The 26294-nt window shown below is 40.4% G+C and overlaps 1 protein-coding gene across 1 annotated transcript in view; it reads right to left on the bottom strand.

Annotated features, from left to right (window-relative positions):
- Positions 1 to 26294, bottom strand: part of wdr70 (WD repeat domain 70) — a 43295-nt gene that overhangs the window by 16200 nt on the left and 801 nt on the right. Inside the window, exons 2-11 of the mRNA XM_085463712.1 lie at positions 25819 to 25878; positions 25620 to 25703; positions 25435 to 25534; positions 25080 to 25299; positions 23871 to 23930; positions 23261 to 23394; positions 21344 to 21497; positions 17141 to 17217; positions 9829 to 10003; positions 402 to 501 (exon numbers count right to left, since the gene is read on the bottom strand). Of these exons, the coding sequence (XP_085319838.1) occupies positions 402 to 501; positions 9829 to 10003; positions 17141 to 17217; positions 21344 to 21497; positions 23261 to 23394; positions 23871 to 23930; positions 25080 to 25299; positions 25435 to 25534; positions 25620 to 25703; positions 25819 to 25878 (1164 nt within the window). The remainder of the gene's footprint in view (positions 1 to 401; positions 502 to 9828; positions 10004 to 17140; positions 17218 to 21343; positions 21498 to 23260; positions 23395 to 23870; positions 23931 to 25079; positions 25300 to 25434; positions 25535 to 25619; positions 25704 to 25818; positions 25879 to 26294) is intronic.

The raw sequence follows: 26294 nt of genomic DNA, 5'->3' as shown, positions 1-26294 counted from the left end.
CACCACAGACAAAACTTTCCTGAAGGTTATTTACTTTACTATAGTGCAGCGCATCCTCCTTAACATAGAACAAGGCTGTATGAGTTATTTTTCATTTACATTACAGAATAATGTGAAGCGGAGGTCTCCTATGCAGAGTTATTCCAGTTTACCTTTGTGCTAGACATCTCTTCTCCAGATTACATACCAAGCTAAGTCTGCAGGGTGTTGCTGTTAATGATCCATGCTTATTTGTATACTCAGACTGAAAAGCCACTGCTTCCCAACAGTGATCTTTGACCTTAAAACAGACCCTCTTAGCTTGGGTACTGATGACCAGAACTTCAAATTGTGGCTGTTAAGCTTGGCAGATAAGGGTAAGGCTTTTTTAAAAACTTTATTTAATGTTCTGTTTTTTTTACCTCCACGTGAAGCAAGCATCGTGCCATCATAAGAAAAGCTGAGGCACGAGGTGTCCGATCCTGGGGTGTGGGCTTGCCGACAGTGGAACTTTGTATGAACCTAGAAAGACGGAAAAAGAGAAAGCGACGCATTAGCGACATCACTTTCTACAAGCCATGGTGCAGGTTTATGGTTTCATAATGATGTATATTACAACTGCATGATACAGATCCTATCTAAAGATCCCAGTTCGCTTCTGTTTGTTTTGCAAGTGACACAAATAGAAAGAACTGGACAAAAATGTTAAACATGTTAATATTTATCACATAAACATCACAGACAAAGCGACAGCTAGAAAAAAAATGCGATAAGTCTTGATAAGTAGTTTTTCCATAAACACAACGTTTTTTCGGTCAATATTAATCATCAGTGTTAAAAAGAGTTATTACAACCTCTTGATAAACCACTGCATGGAACTGCCACTGCTCTGCTTCAGTAGCAAGACATTTTAGTCTTGCTGTAGTAACAAAAAGACCTTTTCATTCCCTGTGTTTTCCAAACAACACACGGTTCCCATTTGCACTATGAGCACCAAATTATATATTTAACTATAAAGCCCTCTTAGAGCCTATGAAATACCAACAAGACACCACACTCTCCACTCTTTTCAGCAAGACCACAGACATTTATCTTGGCAAGTTTTTAAGTCCCTGCCTGACAGATGGTATTTTGATTTTTTCCTACCTGAAATGGTATTCTAATACTCTTACTGCACACAGTTTAGTAGCCTGCAACAGGCGAAAGACACACTATCACTGCCAGGGGTCACTCTTTGGTATATTAGCCATCTTTGAATGAGTGGTTTGCCACAATCGGCACCCAGTAACAACAACTAGCAATGCACAATATCAACAATTCCACTTCTCGACAACATGTGCAACAAGCATAGATGACAGTAGCAGCTAGTGGAGTGGACAAGATTATTTTTCATACTCTTCAAAGTGTGGCTATTAAGTATTAATTTAATAATATATGTTCTGTTCAATTTTTAATTATTATTATTTGAGGAAATAATTTGGCACAGAAATTGTGAAATATTAATGGGCTCTGGTGCTGCTGAGTGACTGCTGCTCGTCAAACACATTTCATTCCAATGTTGACCCTGTGCTAACTTGCATATGACAAATAAAACTGAAACTGAACTGAACTGGTGCCACTAATATATGGATTTTCACAAGGTTCTGTTTCTGAGCCCTTAATTTCTACTTACACGTTGATGCTTTGCCATAATATTTTTTTTTAAATCCTTATCATTTTAAGAAGCTTATGTTCAGTAAGAGAGATCTATGTTCAGTTTGGTTCCAGTATTCCTGGGTGCTCGGGCTAATCAACTGTTTATATCAATCTCAGCTCTGCAGTCATCACTTTGGCCCAATCATTTTCTTGCCTGCCTTCTGCGAGCCAATCAGACTCTGTTACATGTGCTTTAAATGCCATTGCGCTTATGTCATTCTGCCCTTTGTGCATCCCGCCTCAACTCCACCTCATCCTAGTCAGTAAGAGACTGGGATGATCAGCCTGCTTCATCTCTGCCACCGCCAGTGATTACACACTTCCATGAAATGCTCATGACACACAGTTATAGTTTCAAGCTAATGGAAAACAAGGTCTACATATGCACAGCTGATTCCAGTAACTGGTTGGCATAAGACTAAGCATTTAAAATGAAAAAGTTTATTATCATAGTTCTAACTTAAGCGTAATTACCCTCGATTTTACCCATTATCATTAAATACCTCAGTGCTGACTAGCATAATAACTGTTATTCAGTCATAATTTTCCATTGGGTAAGAAGCCGGGTACACCCTGGACAGGTTGTCAATCTGTCACACACAGACAGGCAACCAATCACACCCATGTTCACACCTGCGGTCAGTTTAGACTCATCAATTAACCTAATCCCATGTATGTCTTTGGACTGTGGGAGAAAACCCACAGAGACATAAAGAGATCCACACGGGAAAGTCCACTTCAGACTGGAGTCAAACCCAGGACCTTCTTGCTGTGAGGCAACAGGGATAGCCTCTGCCTCCTGTCATATAATTTTCCAGTTTAAGACAGAAAAATGTCAATCATTTTTATTTGGCAGGAATTTAGAAACTGTACTTTATGCTCAAATGTGAAGATTTCTTTTGTCCCGTGTGAATGTAAACTGAATACTTTTTTTGGGTTTGATTTTTGTTTTTACTGAATCAGCATATTAGTTGACTTTTGAAAATAACTGTTATTTTGCTAAATGGGTATGTGCAATTCTAAAACAGAGCTGGTACAGTTGCATCCCAACAGGCTACAGGGCAAAAGCAGCTGCAATGAAAACATAGGGGTAAATTGCACATCGCAAATTACAACCTTGAGGCAGCGTTTTCACTAAATTGTGAGTAAAGTTCTGCCCTTGTGAACATTTCCTTGGGATGTTGCTATATACAGAATGAGAACGTGATCCTACTCATCTTGGCTGTGATGACTAGCATGTATCAGTGAAAGCTAAGAAGGCTAAATGGCATTTCATTCAAGGTCATGGTATAGAGGTGAGAAAAGACAGAGTGAATGGACTTATCTTTGTAGTCTGCAGGGTAAAGACAGATAATAAGATTTAAACGATTATTCCTGACGATTCCCAGCCAATTCAAACGTCTACCCTGTATAAATAGTGGTTCCCAACACGCCTGTACCATTTCTTGCACTTCCTGAGTGCAAAAAGAGCAAGAGATTAACAGAATTGTAGATTTTCGTCTAGAGATGTTTTTTCCCCATTGCTGATTCATCTAATAATTTTCCAAATCAATCAACTAGGCAATCCAAGAGCTCATGGGGATATCCAGAATGCTTGCCCCTAGTAACCATCCCTTCTCTCTGCTTCCTCCCGTTTACTTCCCAGCGCCTTTTACCTGAGAACAGTCAGATTTCAAAGATCGATCATTAATAGGCGCTGATGAAGCAACAGTCTGGGAAGTAGGCTTGCTAACACTCAAACAAACATAACCTTGGTTTATATAGCTCCACTTTCATTAATCCCAAACGGAATGCAAATAAATCAGTGGAAAGAGAATTGCAGAAACGCAGGCTTTAGACCAAAAAAAAGAGACGGATAAGGAATTTGAAGCACACAGTGTGGAAGACAGATAAGGCAGAAATATAGAGAAAAGCTGGCAAAAACTGCAGGAGAGAGTGGAGCGTGAGGTGAATGAGTGATGTGCCCTGGCGATAACAGAAGGAAACGAGGCCATACTTCACTTCCAAAGTAAGTGGAGGGAAGTTATTAACTTGCACGAGACAGATAACACTGTTACCTTGGACTGTAGATAACGTGGATTACACTTCTTCAGGCCTCGGCCATTTAGTCTCTGTAGTCTCTCCTGGAATAATTTTCTGCTCCCCATCATCATTTTACTCATAGATTGCCTCTGACTTATTTCCATTTTTCTCCACAATTATCTTACAAATATCTGCCTATTCATTTTTTACTGCACCAAAATTGACTTGGTGGAAAGTGCGAAGCCAAGAGGTCAATTTAATACAGAAACTGGATTTTTTTTAATCTTATGCAAGCTATTTCAGTGCTAATAAGTAGCAGATAAAACATAACATATAATATGCGTAGCCCTTGGAAGACCCCATTTTAATCCTGCAATCACTTGCAATGACCATTGTGACTACTGAGCTTTGCAAATGGGCAATAGGGGCGTATCCAAACATGCATTCATGTAACTCTGCACCCATTCTATGGATGGTAACCACCAACTGGGTGGAGTCAGGACACTGTGAACAGGAGGCTTTTGCTCATGAACCGTTTTCTTGTAATTATCTTGTCTTAGCATGTTGCTCAGTTGCACACCATGAAATTAGCCAGCGGAGCAGATATGAACTGAGGCTCCTTTTAGGGGTTTGCAGGAAAATGTGCATAAGCGGTGCAGTCTCAGGGTGAGAACAAATGGCATCAAACATGTAAATATTACAACATAAATATTCAGCGAGGGGAAGGTGATGAAATCTTCTTTACATAACTCCACGAAAGAACTGCACAGATGTGCTTTTTTCCCATCTGAATCAACCTGTTCCGTGACCTCAAAATGCACAGCCGCAGTTTTCGTCAGCTCGACTAATAAGAAAAGTTATGAGTACTTGTTCAACCTGTGATGAATCACTCCGCGATGTGGTTTTTCTTTCATCTTTTCATCTGACATCTTTCTTTCTAAGATGAACACCATCTGCTGTAAGCACATGCTGTGTTTTGACCCCTTTCATGTCCTTTTGTTACATTATACTTTTGTCTGTGTGTTTTCTTTGAACTGAAAATACGTTTCAGCACTTCCTTTTGTCATCCAAACAAACAACCAGACAGCAGATAGGAAAACCCTTGCCTGAATCTGGAGTAAATTATCAAAAAATGAAAAGGAAAAAACTGAGAAAAAGATGCTAAATGGGTGTAAATATAAGACAGAGGTTTTTTTTTTTCATAAATAGTTTATACAGAAACTGGGGGAAAGCAGCACCTTTAATACGTAGTTTGTGGTTGTTCTAGATGCATACTGCAAACATACACCCCCGTCAGCTATTTCTAGATCATATACTGCTGTTGTGAAAGCTTGAGTATTTATTTACTGTCCTGATGTTGGCTGGCATTAGCAGATGCCATTGCGTTTGCTTCCTGTGCTAATCTACACAGCCGGCCTGTGAAACCAGATTCTCGTACACTGTTTGAAACTTCACTCGTGCCTTGTGACATCCTCTGTAAGCTATAGCCTCTTCTCCAGCCAGCAGGCACGAAGCTAAATGATTAAGATTTTTTTCAGAAAGCTAATGTGCGTATTTTTATAAACAGCATCCAGTAAATTATGAAAGTCTTCCATATATGCATGCACGTATGCGCGCACACATTCGGCAGCACGAGCTGATACATAGCTGAAGGAACACAGCATTGGGTTTCATCCTGAGCAGACTATGATAACAATCTACCGCAGCGCCAACTGTTCCAAATCACGCTATCAGAGCATTACATAAATACTGCAGGGCTCTTTATCTCAGCTCCTTTCATACTTTTACAACAGCACACCTGAAAGACTTGATGAACAGTGTTCAGTTAGTTTCACATCTCATTCTGACCTCTGTTACTCCCTGAGGATCGAGTGGCCAAACCACAGTCCTAACAGCTGCTCTGATCTTTCATGGAAATCAACAAGTGGTGGTGGCGAAGAGGTTCTAGATAATCCAAATGTTCGCTATGGTAAAGTAACTGTATTCCTCTATGTCTCAGTTACAAAAGGCTATAGATGGCAGGAATATTTTGCACATGCTTCTCTTTTCTTCCAAGTCCCTTCAAGGTCAAAAAAGGACACAACAATGAAAGCGTTGGCATTGCTTTCCACTTCTCTAACATCTTTTAGTGGACCTAGACTGTATGTATAAGACAGAGATAGTCTTGATGTTTTGAAAACTTACGTGATGAGCAACGGGTGGATCTGACAGTAATCTAAAAGCGAGTGACACTAGGGTCATAAATTCAGAGAACAAAATAAGCTATAGGCTTCTCTATAATGGGGATTTCTTTTTTTCAGTTAGAAGAGTTGCCTCCTGCTGGGTATTAGAAAGAATGCAGGTTTAAGGCGCTACCACAGTGGTTTCACTTTTCAGACATGTCTAATCGTCGATACACCGCCTATGAGAAGTCCCATATACAGCATAGTCAGACAGAGAATCAAAGTGTGTGGCAATGAGAAAAACAATGAGCAAGTCAAAATGACGGGACTAAGATATGACTAAGATGTCATAAATGTTTATGATTATGATGCCTCTAGAGTGCTTGGTGGATTTATTCATTTTTAGATGCTCTCACGTGTTGTCAAATCCTAGATCATTTAGAAACATGAGTTGACTTTAAGAGGTTCTGATCGCCTTTCCTAATTTATCTTTGAGCACCCACTGGATTTACTACTTTACAGTGAAAATACTATGTTCTGAAGGTGCGTTAATCAAACTTCTAGAGGACCCTGCACTGAGAGGTTCATGGCAGTAAGCTATTCAGTGGCATTTTAATAGCTTCCCTTGTAATCAGTGCTAATTTCGTTGACCAATACTTTTCATCACAGTTTTATTAATGACAATTTTTTTTCCTGGTGAAAGCAAGACGATAACTAAACAAAAGCTAATGCACAAGTTAAAAAAAAGCTGATGAAAGGTGTTAACACTTTCATCAACGAGCAAAAACGAGAGGCATGCTGGAGAGACGAGATCCAATCGAAACTAATTAAATTGTGTAGAAAGGTGGGACGCATTTGGAAGTGATCCAATCAGAAGTGATGTCCTTCTATGGTAAGGTTAGATGAGCACATTTAATCTGTCCCCAGGAAACGGTACAACTATTTACTGTACTCCTTGTTTCTAATGAAAACTCAGCAAAATGTTAACGCTTTGGAGGAAGAGACGGGTGGACATAGGGACACATTTCACACGAAGCAGGTCTCACAGGTAAAAAAAAAAAAGTTTACACTCTATATTTTGGTCAACTGAATCAACTTTAGATTTAGTCTACTGTAATCTTATGACATTTAGTCTAATAAAATGAAACAATTCAGATGCTTAAATTATGAATAAAACTAAATGGCATTTTAATAAAAAAACAAACTATGACTAAAACAACCTCAAAATCTGTTGTCAAGATTAATGCTGCTTGTTTAACTTCCCAAACAAAAACCTGATCTATGCTATGAATTTTTAAAGGTCTTTTCCTAGTTTGAGGATCTCATCGGTATATTTGATGTCTCTGGCAAGACAAAAACCTTGACTTACTAATCATTAAGTAAGTCAATGTTCTCACACATGTAATAATGAAGTCAATAATGAACTACCTCTGAATATCTTTCTTTTCAATTAATATCTCTATTTCAGATCAAGTGGAAAACTAATTTCAGCTATGTTCAACTCCTACACTTACCAAACCGAAATCCACTTCTAGACAGAAAAAGCAGTGTTATAAGAGTGATTAATGGAATGAAATTGAGTCTGGACTCTTAATTACTTTTATATCAAGAGTAATATAAGATCAAAGTAAGACACAGCAGGACCAGCTTAACACTTACTGATTGCTCTTATTCAAAAGCTTGAAAGTGTGGCAGATTTTTTTTCTTTTTGCTTGCATATCTGATTCACCACCTAACCGTAATACTCTGCACTGTGTAGTTTTTCAAAACCACCTCTTTTGGGGTCCCACTTTGAAGTCTGGAAGCATGTAAGTTCACCTATGACGCCATAACATTCCTCAGGTCTCTGTGGTAATGTTTTGGAGCAAAAAACCTGGACCATCAATGCACCCAGTATCACAAAGTGCACATTACCTGGCAACCATTTAAATGCAGTCTTGCAATCCTGGCACCGACCCCTTTGGTCAGGGAATGAACATGCAATCACCCTCTGTGGCAGTGCACCGAACGAGACCTACTTGACTCCCATCGCAGGATCAATCAACTCATGTCAGGGTTCAAGAGCGCGATGTGTCACTCTCAATAGCTTCTCTTCAGACTGAGCCATAGATCAAGGTCATGTATGAGATTGATCATGATTGATCTGCCTGCATATTCTTGCCATGAGTAATAGTGGCAATACAACAGCAGATAGGCCTCATTTAAAAGCGGGGGGAGGGAGCAGCAATAAAAGCATCGGGAGGTCAACTCCTTTTTAGGCTTGTGGCTAAATTCGAGTCAGCAGCACAGGTTGCTGATTAGGGCAGAGGGCACCAACTAAATTCTTGAGCCATTCAGAGAGGACAGGCTCCAGTGGTCAGGAAACAGCCATGACTATTGTAAGCTGCTATGGGACGCAGGGTAAATATTTAGCTTGGAGAAGGAGGGGTAATAAATTTTGAGAGCTTTAACCCAATTGCAAAAAGCATGCTGCTGTGAGCAGCACAGGGGTGGGATGATGGGTGACTGGAGCAGAGAAGGGAGTCTATATAAAGTGGGGTTCATAGAAGCAAAGACTTACAATAGGAAAGCCGTTAGAGCCACACAAAAAAAAAAAAAATCATACAAACTACACTGTATTTGATTATGAAGCCGGTTGTTGGATTAATTAACATGACGACTACTTCCCATTTCCCTAATCTGGATAAGCTTTTATGCCCAATGAGTCTGTTCCAACTCACTCACTACAGCTTACTATTACTATTTCTGTTCTCACACAAAATAACAAAAGCATTCACCCCTGACCACAGATAGAGCTGAACAGATGAAAGGATATGAAGTGGAACAAAAAGAATTAGAGAACAAATGTACTGAAAAATAACTTATTATTCTTCAGATAGTTAAAATTAGACTTATACTGACAAATAGTCAAAAACTGTCCTTAAACTGGCTTCTATTAAGCAGTGTATATGTTTAATAGAAGCATAATGAATAATCCTTATTCAATTTTATGTTCAATCCTAAAATCTACGTTTTCAGCGTTTAAGGACTCTCTGATGACAAAATATCAGCCTATAATCTCCCAGAATGCAATGATGCCTGCTAAATTGATTGCTGTAGGTCCACTAAACTCTTTTTCCCTTTCTCATCTTCCCATCCATTCATGGGGGTAAATGTTTTGTGTGACTAATGAGAAGAACAATAAACTGTCAGATATGCCTTGTCGCCAATAAACAGGAAACAGCAGCATTTGGAGCCCAGGCAATGACATCACATCACTGCGACAGTCATGAAGGAGAAAAGATGAAGCAAATTAGTAAGAAGACATTGAAGAATGTGTTACGGAGTAAGAATCAGTGAAAAAAACTTTCGAGTCACCCAAAAGATCTGATGGACGTCATGCTTTCTCAACCCTGAATGGAAGTCATTTTTATCAACAGTGTTGATTTGTCAAATAACTCAAATGAAAAGAGCCAAATAAGTGAGTGCACTGCTTGCCAGAAGCCAAGATCAACTATTACCTCAACGATGTGAATCTTGAGGAAAGGAATGTACACTTTGATCACTTAATTTCCTAATTACCTAATTAAATGGAAAATGTGCAGGGGGAAATTGTGATTGGGCCTCCCAGCAACTTTCATGTAACTCACCTCAATCATTAACCATCAGTTAATTCTGTTACATAAGTAGCTCTTTCAAGCCATGCTAGGGGAGAGGCTCTAGGGGGGTCATAACATGTGCTGGCTTTCCCCCAGTATCAACATCAGATCAAATATTTGATCACATCAATACTTCAGACTGGGCTACTTCCAGTTTAGACAAAAGCATTTTAAATTCTTTGGGCTTAGCGATTTGCCGACCTCTGACCTCTCTGGCCTGTGACCTGAGTCTCATGACTCTGTACTTGAGCCCGTAAGAAAACAGACATCCAATGTTTACAATCCACTGCACATTGCCGGCGGCTGGCATGCGTTTGTGTTTTAAAACTCACACTGAGGTTTCTGTCCCAGATCTGGATGGTGCCATCTTGGCAGCCCGCTGCGATGAGCTTCCCGTCGCGGCTGTAGGTGCAGCATGTGGGGATGACCTTCTTACCCTGGAAGGAGCGAGGCTTGAACACAGACTTGTGCTTCTTCTCTGAATTGAGGTCCCATGTGCGCACAGTGCTGTGAACAGACAGATCATTTCATTTATCCTAACCCGGTTGTCATGAATCACTCAAAAAACGTCCGTCTCTCACAACATATTTGTTCTTTAACACCTGCATCCACCATAATAAATCAGAACTGTGGCGATACGGTGTCCCCCGTCATTTCGTGAAACTTTAGGTCAGGCAGCTCTGTGACGCAGGGTGAGAAGTTTTGCGAAGAGCAAAACAGTAGATCAGTCTGACAGGTACGTCTGAAGCGTCCATGAAGTCCTGATTCTCTTTCCTACATCTGCTGAACACATTACACAACCTGGAGCACTGAGAGTGGGGGTTTGAATGCAGACCCGTCGTAAAATACAAATGAGAGATTTCATTCCAAAACATCATAAAATGAGAGTAAAACAATAAGCCCTCATGGATACAGGTCAGTCTGTGTAACACTTTACAGTTCTTTCCTGGATCGAAACCAAAAATGAGCTTGAAACTTTCTGCGAAGGCACCATTAATGCTGTACGATCTATTCATGCTTTGAAGCTACATATGCTGTCATACAGAGGATAAACCTATTTATTGATTGATTTATCCACTAAAACTGCATAATGACAAATGTTGCTAGCTTAAAATTCAGAATGAGCATTCATCTAAAAAAAATGCAACAAAAATGCAGTTTTAATACTTACATTTTTGTACATTGCAAATAAATATAGAGTTTAAATGATGCTTTTATCTGCCTTTCTCCTTAATCTAGCTCTGCATCATCTCAGACTGATAAAGCAAAGATGGCAAAAAAATGATAACAGCACTAACTCAGGTGCCCACCAGTGATGAGACAGACTTCACCTCCCACATTTATTTATTGGAAGGGTGTTAGTACACATCGACATGCCAGCACCTCACATGCTCCCACCAACATTCGTGACAGACACGGTTCATCCAAATGTGTCTGTGAACCCACTGCCTGCTTTAGTGGGTATCTTGACCTCTGGGTCACGGGGTCAGCAGGGGAGTATAAACATACAGGCAGGGCTGCTACTAACAGCCAGGGAAGGATTCCACTGTGGCCGGCTACAAAATCACAGACACACACACTCAACTGTGTTTGGATAAGTCTAACAATGTGATACAAATGCCAGCTGAAGACATATGGTTTGAGTGAAAACCTGCAAGGGTCAAATAAAACTCTGATGCATAGTTGTGTTTAAATCCACATAACATGAAAGCTGTTAAATCACAGAAAAGAAAAAATCCTGCTGGGAAAAAAGTGCAAAGGCCACATGTATAAAATCATATTTTCCAATGCAAACTGGAGGCTTCTGCACTGTACAGTAAGCTGTTTACACAGCAGATTTCCATGTGTATGTGTGTGAGTGAGGGATAAAGAGCGATAGCCACAAACTCAGTGACATATTGGTCCACCTGCTGCCTCACACAGACATCTCAATTCTGTTTACAGGAGACTGTGGGCGAGTGTCAAGCCAACAAAGACAACATGACCTTTCATGTACCACACAAAACCTGGAATGGTATTTATCATAAGAAACTCTTTCCAAAACATGGCATTGCTGGCTGTCAGAGGGATAGAGCAGAGAGGCTGGAGCCCACCAGTGCTGAGCAGAGCGTAAGTGATGGGGAAAGACTGCACACAGTCACTTGTCGGGAGTAAGATGCTTGTGGGAAACTGAGGGCTATCTAAAGGGGTTCATTTTAGTTTTAACCTCCTAAGACCCGAACTCTTCCACTGCATGCATTTTTAATTTCTCTTTGATATTTGGGCATATTGGGGCCCAATGAATGTAAAAACAAAAAATTACCAGATTTTTTTTTTACCTTATTTTTGTTTTTAAGAAAAATAAGAGCCACATATGAGTATATCCGTTTAAAATTTTGATAGAACAGTAGCAGTATAATGTCCTTGTAAGTGGATATTGGGCCCTTGTAGAGCAAAATTCAGTATTTTGGTCTAAATAACCCAAAATGGATGGTTGGGGGAAGGGGATAACAGGTATATATTAAAAAATGATACACAGCATGAACAAAAAACATTAGCAGGTAATAACATTGTCATTTCCCATTTCTCAAAGGCCTGTTTTCCCTTCAATCAGCAGCCCCCTTTTCTTGCACAAACACTTCACAGGCAGAGGGGTGAATGCAATAAAATGAGACCCATTCAACCTCAGTCATGCATGTGCACTTTACGAGGTAGCACAGTCGTTGACACATCAACTGAGGAGTGACAGCTCCCTAGGCCTCGGGTTTTATCTGTACATCAGGTTATAGGCCCAGTGGGGGTGACGGCTGCTAGGATCACCTTTCCAGATTACGGGATGAAGAAGAGAGACGGAAAAGAAGAGCGTTCGTCTTGTTTAAGGTTGTTTATTGGTCGAATTCCAGTGATAGACTGAATTGCCTGTTTCCTGGTTGACTGACTAACTGGGGCTCTGTTATGAGAAAGGAGGATTAGGAGGGAAGATGCTCAATCTTCCATCACAGCTAAAGAAGATAACAGAGGGATTTAGGAGGCATGCACACAATTGTACCCAAGCAATGAATCAAAAGGAGGAAGATTGTGGCCATTGTGGCACAGATGGGCTGTGGGTACAGTGACAGACTCATTCACAAAACTTCACAACATTTTCACAACATTGTTTCTGCTCAGTAGCAAGGCGGGTGAGACCATACACTACAAAAGGCAAAATGCCTAGAAAAATATCTCTTGAGCTTGAGTCAAGGCAGGTTTTCAGATTTAATCAAGCAAAGGTGTGATAAGTTGCGACCCAGTTCGCTGACAAAAGAAACAAACACTGTATTTCACAGCTCTCACAGTAAAAAACTAGAGGCTACTGTCAGTCAAAAATTCAGCCATGGCTATAAATTGAACAAAAAGGATTAATGCACTCCTTAAAGCTATGGTATGTGCATTCGTGGGCAGAATATGGAACACTTGCAATGTAAGGTGGGAAAGAGTTAGCTAGCAGATCATTACATGAAGGAACCTTTTAAAAACAAGCGCGTTCATGCTCACAGGTGTACACACGGGTGCTCACACACACAAACGACACCCTTTTTGGCTCCTACCACAAAGCACACTGTGTGCTGTCGATCTTACGTGCTGCACAATAATGTTTAATATTTAGTATTTACTGTTATATTCCCATATATCATCATGATGTTGTTTATTGTATTGCTCTCGTTTTCTTCTGCTTGTTTACTTTTTTCATTCTCAACAGGTGAAACTAAAAAAGTATCTATTGTTAGCTAGTGTTTTCTCTTCTGGTTTTTTTTTTTTTATCTCCATACAGGTGATCCAGGTGTTTTGTTTGTTTTTCTTTTTTTTCTTCCCCCCTTTCTCACCATCTCTTCTCCCCTCTATTTTTCTTTCCCTCCCTCTCTTTCTTTCATTCTTTCTCCCTGTCCTATCCCCCAGTCATGTCTGTCCCGTCTTTAAAAAGCGAAAATAAAATAAATACATAATTATAATAAAGGTCAATCAAATGGACCAATATAGAAAGGCCATGATGATCCACTTGGTAAAGTAAATCCACTTGGCATCTTTCTTGGCCTTCAGACAACAATTCTGAAGGCTAAAGATCCAAACGGGACAGGCAAAAAAAAAAAAAGGTGGGAAAGAGTTGGAGATGTGCTGGACTGTGGATGAACCCATCCAGTTCAGTGAATTGCCCCAACATGCTCACCCACACTTTGAGGAGTCATTCCTCATATGTCATCCATTTAACTCTCCTTTCCTTTAAAATTGAAAGTAAACTATTACCAAGGGCACTGATAAGCAACTGACTTGCTAATTCGTCAAGATCCGAGTGCTAGAGATGATCAATTAGCGCTCACAGCAGACAAAAGCAGAGAGAGGGAGAGACAGAAGTACGGCCTTACACAAAAGTACCATTCTCGCAAAACAAGATGAATTACTACCACAATTTATCCATGCGTTAAATCACAAATCTGCTTTATGTGACTTTGTGTTTGTCGATGCTCTCTAGTATGACACATTTCAAATCAAATGTTTAGTTTGAGCACATGACAAAGACAAACAATTTGTCAGCAGTAAAAGGCCCTGCCATGTTGTCCTCTGGGTCTCCTTGTATACAGCTACACATCCAAGTCCAGCTGCAGCCCTGACAGCAGGCCAGCGCGAAGGGAATCCCTGGCATTCAAACCTCCTGGAAACATTCCTCAAATTGTGTGTATTTGTGTGTACACATGCTCAAGTGTGCTTCAAGACTCGACAGAAGTAACATGTGGGCCCAATTAGAACGTCGCCATTTGTCCTGTCCTCTGTGCTCCACTGGCTGAAATTTCAGTCGCATCGATTTTTAACCTTCTCCTAGGCACTATAAAACTACGTACGTAAAGCCAAGAATCACCAATGTCCTATCCTTCAAAACAACAACACAAATCTTTCCAGTGTTATACTTGGTAAACTGTTTTATGCCATGTGGTTAGTTAAGTGTTAAAGATTTGGTGCATTAGAAGTTTTTAAAAAAGCTCCTAATATACACCAAGTCAGAGCTATATTTTAACTTTTTTACTACTTCAAGATCAGCCCTGCCAAAGAAATACTTCCACTGAGAGTTAACCCAGCAAGTATTGCTTTCACTTTCTTGGAAATAAAATCTGTGTCTTTCAAATATTCACCAAAGACTCAGACGCAGTTAAAGTTGCTTCATACTTGTGCGGTTTGTTCCTTAGGATCAAACATGAATACTGTTGGAAAACACTGTTTCATTTTACAACTGCACGCTCTCAAACAGAATGACAGAAGAATGTGAAATGTTGACACACACAGCGCAACACTTTTCACTGACTGACTCGATTCGCACAGTTCTACTGAAGCCCTATTCAAGCCACAGTTTCTGAGAACACCCTGCTGCTATATTATCAGTACTTCCCTCTCATCCACTTCCTCCCAGGAGGGGAAAAAAAAGTATGGGTTAATGAAATCATTCAAGGCGCTGGGAGGTAGCCCTTAATGAATGAGATTCCACACTACTGGGGGATCTTTAATTAAGAAGCTGGGCGGTCCAGTGATCATGCTTAATAACCTATTCAAGTAAACACAACAAAGAGCCTCTAACTAGGCAGAAAGACCTGGAAAAGCCTGGATGTTGGTCTAATATTGAAGCAGACAGACAGCAGCTGACAGCCTCTCATACTACTGGCCAACTGCTGGCCCATTCTCAAGACGTCCACTGACTACCGCCTGGCCCCTGTGCAGAATCCATACTTATTCACTAAAGTGAATGGAGTGGATGGTGAGACAAAGAAAAGGAGGAAGACTGTCCTTAATAACTGAAGCATTAATAATCCATGATGAAAAGCATAGTTGTCTATAAGGTTTCAGTGATGGTACTGTGTGTTTCACACCTTCATGGCAACAGAACAGTCTCATTAATGTAGAAAGATCCATAGACAGTTAGATCCTCGACAAACCATCTGTGATGTTGTAAATCACTGAGTAAACCCACATAAATTAAAAGTGAGCAAACGAAAGGAACTAATATGAAGGGACAACCTTCCAAATTATTATAGCCTGAGTCAAGCAAAAACCCCCACAAATATATATTATTAATATTTACCTTATTGTGGCAACTGTAGTTTAAGCAACTTATCACACATATCGCAATTTTAAGCATTCTTCTGCAAACCTTGTGTGCTTAAAGTTATCTGTTTAGGACTTGTAGTAACATGCAGTTTGCTCCAAAGCAACAAAAAGGAATTTTTGATTGAAAACATTGTAGGTTCAGGGACAGTGTGTCCACCAATAAAGTGAAATTCTGCACCAAGTTGCAAAGCACATTACCAACACAATAAGGTGGGAAAATGTAACCAGGAACAACCTCCTCCACCTGTAAATCAACATAGCCACCCCCCCCCCCCCCCCCCCTTTTCTGTCTTTGCCACATCTCTGAGACTCAGCTTGCCACACCGACTGGGTCTGCTGCTGTGAACCTCTCCCGCATGCAGCCCCTCTGCCTATGAATGGCTCCCTGTGCGCTCCTCTCTGCTGCTCTCCTGTTAGCTGGCCAGGAGAAACACCCAATGCTAACGTGCCAGGGGAGGATTTCCAGAGCCTCAATGAGAGCTAATTAAACCAACCTCCACATCTGGGGGAGCAGTAACACTGGTAAACACTGGGCTGCGGGCTGCCCGCAAAGTCGGGCCCTTGTTTCTCCTTAATGATGATAGCCCTAGGTGTCTCTACTGCTGTCTGTCACACTCTCTTAGACTCATCAATGTGCTGTAGCTTAGTCATACTCTTTGCCTTACAAATGTTCCCGCACACCTATACACAGGACAAAGAATTACAGCTTCTACAGGTTTAGTGCTGATTTAAGGATGTCGCTGACTGTTAAAACTCTGCGGTCTGAAGCAAACAATATAAATATCTGTGTATGACAGCGGTTGATCTGGTCTAAATCACTGCATACAAATAAAGGGCTCCATTTGGACAACATCCAGTATAAATATGCCATGTGCAAACACACAGCTATGAGGCCATGCTACAATCTTCAGAGGCATAGTCTGGATTAGAGGACTCCCTGCTGGTGACGGAGGGGATGAGAGCGAAGAAAAGTCTGTTCGGTGAGAGCATTACTTTGAAAATCCGACAGTAAGAATTACTAAATATAATGCTGGACATTAATTTTGTATCAAAGAAGTGTGGCCTATGTATGATGGGTGTCACTGTGCTATCAGCAGTGCTCTGAAGATGAGAAAGGGTATTTCTCACTGACTGCATACTCTTCAATGTCCTGGGGGACTTTCTCAATGATTATTACTATAAATGGCACACGCTGGTTTGTAAAACAGAGACTCCTTGTTATGCCTGTAAATGAAGTGTACAGGAAAGTAACCAGTTATTGTTTAGAAAGACCAGAGGCTTGTTTTCATTTAAAGAGATAAAATCAGCCAAGATCAAAACTCACTATACAAAATACACATGCTTGGTGAGTCACAAAGAGATTAGGCCCATCTAAAAGCCATTTCTGTTTTCTCCTCCCTGAAAATCAAGACGGCTCACTGTGAAGCTTAACAACTGGATGCACAACATGTGCAATGTAACAGCGCGAGAAAGACAACGGGGGCGTGGAGGCTTCTGCCTTTAACTCAAAGCTTACAATGCTTGGTTAAAACTTACCCATCATTGGAGCAGGTCATGAACTCTTCTTTAATCTTGGGATGCCAGCACCCACAATTAAGCATAGCTGTGTGGCCCTGAGAAAAAAAAGAGCATAAAGTGAAAATAAACAAATGCACACTTTTAACAAGCACTAAAATGACCCAATATCCTGTGGCTGGCTTCCAGTGGCTTTATTTATTTTGGATCCAGTGCACAGCAGATATTGAGTTTCCTTTTCTTCACAGCAGTTTTTAAACACTTTATATTCAAGGGCAAGCCACAGAAATAGTAGCTAGCATGTGCTGTTAGAAACTTGAAAGGAGATTAAGACATATTTCGTAATCGTGCGTACAAATAAAGAGTAAAGACAGCTGTTGTTTTTCCATTTTGGCAAAACTTGCAACACAAAAGGTCACCAGATAATTAATCCGATGGTGAATTTTCCAGCACTGTGCATTACAAATGTGAGTCCTTTATCCATATCCTTAATTAGGTTACACTGTAATACATTGACTTTACATTAACGTTCGGATTTCCTCGACATAAGTCTCACTTTACAACTGTGCTAGTGAACTCAGAGGCCCTGGAACAGTGAGCTCTTTGCTCTTTGTAACTTCTACACATTTCCTCTGCTGGAGAGTCATGTGGAGAATTACTCATAACAAATAACTCCAAAGCAGTATAACCCAGAGAGAGGCCTCTCTGGCTGCCAGGTCAGAGTGGAACACTTCAGTGTGCTGCGAAGGGACTTCAGACAAGACATACTGCTATTTGACAGGATGCTCAAGAAGCAGAGCCTTGCATGAGCAGAAGCTGACCAAATGGCATTGGTATGTGTGGATCAGGAAGAGGGCCTGTCTGTTCACTGTCAAATACTTTAACAACACACCATATTAATAACTGATTAAGAATAATTGCATATGACCTGCTGTTTTATGACTAAAAAGAACTACAAATTGCTAAGCTGTTAAATTTTATGGTAAAATATGCACTCGCTATATGATCAGGAAAGTACAAATGGTCCGTGAAGCCCCTCACTAATTCCCTCCTCTGTGCAAAAACAGCAACCTTCAAAACAGCTTTGCATGAGTGTGAAAAAGGCACTAGCTTCCTTTAAAAAAATCAGATTCATCCTTCTCCAAGTGTTCAAAGCATAATGCATCACTGAAAACAATGTCTTTTTTTTTTTTAAATTAGCGCAAATGTCATCCCAGAAGTAAAAGACAACTTTTCATGTAAAGGAAAAAAAATCTGCTTTTTCACAGGGTTTAATGGGATACCTTAGTGTCATGCAAGAAGCTCTCACCTGCAAGGCGTAGGGTCTGTGGTTACTCAAGTATGGGTAAGGTAATATTTTCAAGCAGGTAACTGGAGAAGAACTTACCACTGGCATTGAGAGTTAGGACAATAATCTCAAACTCATCTACAGTGGCTTGCAGAAGTATTCGGCCCCCTTGAACTTTCCCACATTTTGTCACATTACAGCCACAAACAGGAATCAATTTTATTGGAATTCCACGTGAAAGACCAATACAAAGCGGTGTACACGTGAGAAGTGGAACGAAAATCATACATGATTCCAAACATTTTTTACAAATAAATAACTGCAAAGTGGGGTGTGTGTAATTATTCAGCCCCCTTTGGTCTGAGTGCAGTCAGTTGCCCATAGACATTGCCTGACGAGTGCTAATGACTAAATAGAGTGCACGTGTGTAATCTAATGTCAGTACAAACAGCTGCTCTGAACACACCATCCCCACTGTCAAATATGGTGGTGGCAGCATCATGCTCTGGGGGTGCTTCTCTTCAGCAGGGACAGGGAAGCTGGTCAGAGTTGATGGGAAGATGGATGGAGCCAAATACAGGGCAATCTTGGAAGAAAACCTCTTGGAATCTGCAAAAGACTTGAGACTGGGGCGGAGGTTCACCTTCCAGCAGGACAACGACCCTAAACATAAAGCCAGGGCAACAATGGAATGGTTTAAAACAAAACATATCCATGTTTTCAACGGGCCAGTCAAAGTCCAGATCTAAATCCAATCGAATTTCTGTGGCAAGATCTGAAAACTGCTGTTCACAAACGCTGTCCATCTAATCTGACTGAGCTGGAGCTGTTTTGCAAAGAAGAATGGGCAAGGATTTCAGTCTCTATGTGCAAAGCTGGTAGAGACAAACCCTAAAAGACTGGCAGCTGTAATTGCAGCAAAAGGTGGTTCTACAAAGTATCGACTCAGGGAGCTGAATAATTACGCACAATCCAGTTGCCAAGTAAATGAACGCATCTCTTAGGACTTTAAGGTTTCTCCTTAAATTAGAAAAGAAAAATGCAATTCTTTTAATTTAATGAAACATTTTTTCCTAATTCTGGTGTAATCATCAGAAAGCAATGGAAAATTACTCTTCTCCAGTAACTGCATTATGCTTCTCAGGTTCACAACAACAACTTGCGAAAGACTAAAAAACAGCAGATATCGATAACAAAAGTAAGCGCAAAGAATTATAATGACAAACAGACAAGAACGGATGGGCAAGCCCAGTTTTTTATTATCACAATTTCCTTAGGCCAGAAAAGTGTCTGTGTTAGCGTTTACATTTGGGAATACTGAAAGAATAAGAAGAATAGTTTGTGCAAAAATTGGAACTAGTACGAAAATTATTTTCACCTGCTGATGGAAATTTGTCTTGTCTATAGTATTTATTCAGAGAAGTATCACTGACAGCAATACATATTCAGGGAGACAGAAGCAATACCATGTGATCATACTGAATGTACATACAGTGCAGGCCTGCGTGTGACAAATCTCTGCACACAGTGGGGTTAGTTAGGAAGGAAATTCGTTTTTGTCAACAGAGACAGAATAAAAGCAAGGACTTAATTATCACATAAGACACAGCTAATTGACTGGGACACCGTCACCCGTCCAAAACGCATTTTCACTGAACCAAACTCCCCCATCAGCACCAGATGTGACCGTGCAGGACAAGAATGTAGGACATCAAGGAAAACACTATTTGCGATCAATGGGCCTTCACTTCAAGTAATTCATATGGGTGGTATAAACCATGTCTAAATGCAGTGCAGCAGGCACAGATGCTCATTGACTACCAATATGGCCTTTCTTAAACACAATAAAATCCAAACATGGACACTCAATTAGGATCCTTCTTTGTAGATTCAGGTATATGCAAGAAATGAACCGCGACAGTCCCGAAAGCATGTGTTCCTCTCTTCCTGAGTGCCGCTGGCTTCTCACACAGCACACACATCGTTATCCCCACATACAAAAACAAAACCAACTACACATTGCTACCATTATGCACTGGCAGGGTCAACCCACAGCGCAGAAGAACAGATCGTCCGCTGCATGTTTGGAATTAGCAGTGAATCCTGGGTAGACCGCAGTTACTATAGAAATGAAAACACGAATACCTGCAACATTCTAGAGTATTACAACTTGTACCATATTTTTTTAATAAGATTTTACTATGATTAGGTGTGATTTTACTCTCCGAGATAAATGCTGAAATCTCAGAATACTTCGGCATCACAAAAGTTGGAAGTTGGAGTAGAAAATATGGGCTGTTAGATGATCAGTCACATCTGCAGTATTACAATCTGGCTTCAAAGAGAAAATCAAGGGGGCAGTGAAATGATAGCAAAATGTATCGTAAACATCTATAATAATAACCAGACTGACACAGTGATTCTGCATGCTTACAAAATGCGATAAAACAACAGACAGGGAGTTGTTTTTCTTCATTATCGGGGTGTGATGAAGACTTTTTAGTGGATACATGTAGGTCGCTTGCTCCAACTATTTTATAATTTTATCATGTCTATTAAATATTTTTATAATTCTAACCAAGAGAGTGCCTCAGGAAATCTCTTGGTTAGACTTGCACTTGTTGAGTTGTTTTGCCGTACTGATGAGCACCTGTTTTATGTCATTTACAGAGCCACGCAGCACTTTCTTTTTATTTATATTTTCTGAAGAACAAATTTTTCATGACTCAGATTAAAGCAGATGTGGAAACTGTAACAATGGAGTTACTTTTTGGCATAACGTGTGGCGTTTGACTGCAGTGAGCGATTATTACTGACATTTCTAGTAAACTTGTGTGTTCTTGGCTTCATTGCCACTCGTCTGATCCTCTTAGAGCGCATTGTTATTGTTTCGTTAGATTTTATTGTAGAAACTGACAGTCAGCAGTTTGGCATACCTTTGTGTTAGCCATATCCACAATGTACTGGTCTCCTTTCACACACTCCATGACACTGAAGCCATCACGGTCCAACACCTTGGCCTGTGCATTGCCCGAAACCACCAACATGACATCACCGGTGATGCTGTACTGCAGGGCCTTGATCTGATGGCTGAGGAGACACAAAAACAGCACAACAAAGACTGCTTCACTAAAACATTGTTATATAAGCTTTTAATTCTTCACTTTTTCAGGCACAAATAAACACCAGATAATTGCAACTATACGACCAAAACATCTCAACATCTGATGTACCTGATTATTTGTATGACTGGCCTACAACAATAAACAAAGACACCCAACTATAACAACAGCAGAATATTTCTAATAAAGTGTTTTTAAAGCATAAAAAAACAAAGCTTTCACAGAGAAAATTATCCACTGATAAAAACTGATGTTTTAAAAATAGGGGCAGGGTGCTGACATTGCGAGGTTAATGTGCAAATGCTTATTAGTCTGGAACCTCTCAGTTCTGCTTGGAGCATTATCAAAGGGCAAACCCTACAAACAGTTAGAGCAAAGCGAAGCGAGAGGTAGCAATCAGCACTGGAAAAATGTAAACATACTACAGTATTCACTAAAAATAACCCACCCCGTTTTAGATAACCGCTTCTGATTGGTCGAGCAAGGGCAAGACCAGGTGGAAATCTGTTTGAATGTGAGATCAGCTGCTTTCTGTCAGAGCAAATGAAACATGAGCCCTCAGATTCATCCAGTTCCCAGGCCGAGGAAGCTTCAACAACTTTCTATATGAAGCCCGGCTTGTTAGTAAACCAAACAGACTCCTAGATCACACTGTAATCAAGTTAAATGTAGCGTTAATAAGGGGAAACCTGCTCCAGCTCAGCCCACTGCTTCCCAAAAGCAAAAAAGAATTTGATCTTTGATGATGGCTTTAGTTAAACACGGAGTAAACACACATGCAAACACACAAACAGACACATATCTTAACCATCTGTTCTCAAAAGGCTCATTTTGCATGAAAACAGAGGATGTCGCAGAGTTAGCATGAGGTTTGGTGATGTGTGTGTGTGTGTGTGTTTGTGAAAGTGTATACACTCTGGCACATGGAAATGCAGTCAGTGTAGTGGATGTTTACATGAAATTAATTATTGAACACGTGTCAAGGAGGTGTGTTGCTGTTCTCAGTACCACTCGCAAGGCTGCAGAGATCTGAAGGCCTGCAGAGCCTGGTCCATCCCGAAAGCATGTGTTCCTCTCTTCCTGAGTGCCGCTGGCTTCTCACACAGCACACACATCGTTATCCCCACATACAAAAACAAAACCAACTACACATTGCTACCATTATGCACTGGCAGGGTCAACCCACAGCGCAGACGAACAGATCGTCCGCTGCATGTCTGGAATTAGCAGTGAATCCTGGGTAGACCGCAGTTGCTATAGAAATGAAAACACGAATACCTGCAACATTCTAGAGTATTACAACTTGTACCATATTTTTTTAATAAGATTTTACTATGATTAGGTGTGATTTTACTCTCCGAGATAAATGCTGAAATCTCAGAATACTTCGGCATCACAAAAGTTGGAAGTTGGAGTAGAAAATATGGGCCCACTGCTTCCCAAAAGCAAAAAAGAATTTGATCTTTGATGATGGCTTTAGTTAAACACGGAGTAAACACACATGCAAACACACAAACAGACACATATCTTAACCATCTGTTCTCAAAAGGCTCATTTTGCATGAAAACAGAGGATGTCGCAGAGTTAGCATGAGGTTTGGTGATGTGTGTGTGTGTGTGTTTGTGAAAGTGTATACACTCTGGCACATGGAAATGCAGTCAGTGTAGTGGATGTTTACATGAAATTAATTATTGAACACATGTCAAGGAGGTGTGTTGCTGTTCTCAGTACCACTCGCAAGGCTGCAGAGATCTGAAGGCCTGCAGAGCCTGGTCCATCCCAGCAAAATCCCAGAATCGAACATCATAATCATATCCACCAGACACCAGGCGGGCTCCAGAGGGGTCCAAGCCAAGAGCCGACACCTGAGGAAGCAGTTTGAAAACCAAGAGACAACTTATGAGCCTGTACAACTCAGAAAGCAAGCCGCTGCTGATTACTAGTTATAACACTAGAAATCTTTAACAATACAGTCATGTTGGCTTTGTTAAAAGGCACAGAAATAAATACAACCCAAATATTTTAAGTTTATTCTTCAATAATTTAGAACTAAACTGTTTAAAAACTGAAAAAGTGCTAGATCTGGATACCAGACTAAACAAAAGCAGAAAAGTAACAGCCTCACAGCTGCTCTTTTGGCTAAAATCAGTGAGATAAATGTTAACTGAAAATCCAATGAGAGGCCTCCGAAACCAGATGTTTGTGTGTGTGTGCGTAATATAAGCAAAAGTTGTACTGTTTACAAGCTTGTGATAAAAATAGAATTTTATTCAATGTCAACTGAGAATAGAGTTGTCACCAGCTCTAATTACCGGCTGGGTGTTAGAGGCGAAAGCCTTACCGTTTTAGTGCCATGCTGCAGCGTGATCTCATGAGTGTCTGGAATTTTTTTCACTGGATTCTGGGACAGAAAGTTGACATGAACGTGAGGAAAAGGCAAAACAACACAAGTCTATATTATGTCAATTGATCAAAGTGCAGCAATATGTATGATATTTTTACATTAACAGGTTGTGAGTCTAAGACATTTAACGACAGAAGTCATATTTGTGAATGGTTGGAATCTGACATATTGTGTAGATAGTACTTTCCTGTAAAAAGCAATACACACATTCTAAAAATCCTTCTAATTAAAAATTCAGATATTTTAGGTGTCACTGTCCTTTTGGTAATGTAAAGAAAACAAATGAAAAAAGCACAACTAAGAAAATAGGCAAAAAGTTCACCTTTTATCGTGTACAGTGCAAAACTAACAATGTTAATCTTTTCTCCTGCTGCCATCTTGTGGTTGGATTTTTTTTAAAAACCTCAAACACAGAACACAATGTTGGTTTTATATGTCGAGATTGTGATCTGTCACAGTAGGAAAATCACACTATAAATTGGCTCATAGTGAAAAGAGCTTTGAGTGGTCAGTATCAATGTAAAAGCACTGTGGAAAAAGCCAGTCCATTCCATTCTTCAGTATCTGGGTCCTGTAACTGTGCATGCTATTTCACCGTTCAAATAGCTATTCATTGTTTATTTTTATTTACTTTTATTATCCTGCAATGATAATAAAATAGTTCTTTTAGCGACACAGAGACGAGGTTAAGGGAATGTAACCAACGCGGAAATCCAAAAATTCAGCAGCTCATAGCCTAGTGGCAATTGTGCCACGTATAAGGAGAGAGCTGATTGGCTGAAAAGTTATCTTGTACAGGAAGAGAAACAAGAGCAGAGTTCACACCAAAGAGGAAGAGCAGCTTAAAAAAAAATCAACATCTTCATAGTTTTTAACTCTTGGATAATTCATGGCAAGCTAAATAATGCAGAGCGCATGCACAAAGAAGGGTAACTCACAGTACACAGCTACAACATGGATCTGCAAAGCGCTGTATAACACTTATAGACTACTAACATACCACCATGGCCCAACATTTACTGAGAAAATCTTGTTTTCTTAATGAGCAAGAAGAAAGTCAACACTTTAGACAGACTAAGTGTAATCAGATATATGTAGTATGCTGTAATTCACAGCCTACTAAGAGATTGTATAATTCAGACATACATCATCGTCGTCATCTTGTGCCTCTCCTTCTTCATCATCGTCATCATCACTGTGAGCCGTGCTGCCTGTGTAACCTGGTGGAAGAGGTGGCCCTACGTGCTCATCATCATCATCATCGCCCTGCTGAGCTGCATGCTGAGGAGGCACCGGTGGCCCGATAAGCTCTGAGTCTGAATCAGAATCTGAGCCACTGTCACTGCTGCTGTCGCTCTTCTGGACTCTAAAAATGATAAAAAATAAATAAATGAGCTTTGTCAGACAAAGCAAAACATATTGTACACTTAAGTAGACAAATTGGAAGCCAGAACAGATGTAACAGTCAGTTAAGGATAAAACCTCATAAATGCCTCCCTACCTGGAAGAAGCAGCTTTTCCTCTCTGACTCTGGACTGACGGTTTGACTGACTTGGAGCTCTCCCCCTCCTCCTCCATTTCTATCTCCTTCTGCCGCTCCTCTAAGGACGCAATGATTCCAAATGCAATTAAACTCATCATGACTCCTAAGCAGGGTTATCACATTGCCAGTGATGAAACACTTACCTATCACACGCTGACTCCTCTCGATGGCTGTTCGCCGGGTCTGCTCAAAAATGGCATCAAGATCAAATGTGCGGGCTTTCTTACCTGGAAGATAAAAATAAAACTCGATGTATGACTGCAACAACTCAAATTGTCACTTTATCAGAGAATACTTTTTTTACGTTTATATTTTCTGACAAGTGTGCTGGACTACACATACCAAACCCAGAGAATCCCATGACAGATGCAATGTCTCCATCGTCACTCGTCTTGCCTGTTGCTGTAAAAGAGGTCAGTGCCTTGTTTACAGTGTTAGACTCCATAGTGACAATTTCCTTTTCAGATCGCTTCAGAATGCTTAAAAATGAAAAGTAATTCAATTTGGGAGGGTTTCTGTTTTCCTCTGTAGAGCAAAGAACAGCTTCAACATCACTTGTTTCAGTGAGATTAGGCAGACCAGGAAAAATACTGGGGTTACACAGACCTCCCAATTAGTAGACTCCACAACTAACTCCTGAGCCACTGTTCCTGTAGGTGTAATGTCCAGGTAACCCAGTGGTTTTATCCATATAGTGCATCAACCATTATATGGCTATGAAAGACATATATGTTGAGAGAGCATCTCTAACTCTATTGTTTATGCTTTGTTTAATACTCCACACTAGCAGCGTACACACGGATGAACAGAGGTATCCT

Source organism: Copadichromis virginalis, linkage group LG7, assembly GCF_057382275.1.
Source record: "Copadichromis virginalis isolate Kocher_CV1m ecotype Utaka linkage group LG7, C_Virginalis_male_GT1.1, whole genome shotgun sequence".
NCBI lineage: Eukaryota > Metazoa > Chordata > Actinopteri > Cichliformes > Cichlidae > Copadichromis > Copadichromis virginalis.
This window is presented reverse-complemented; position numbering and strand designations above follow the sequence as displayed.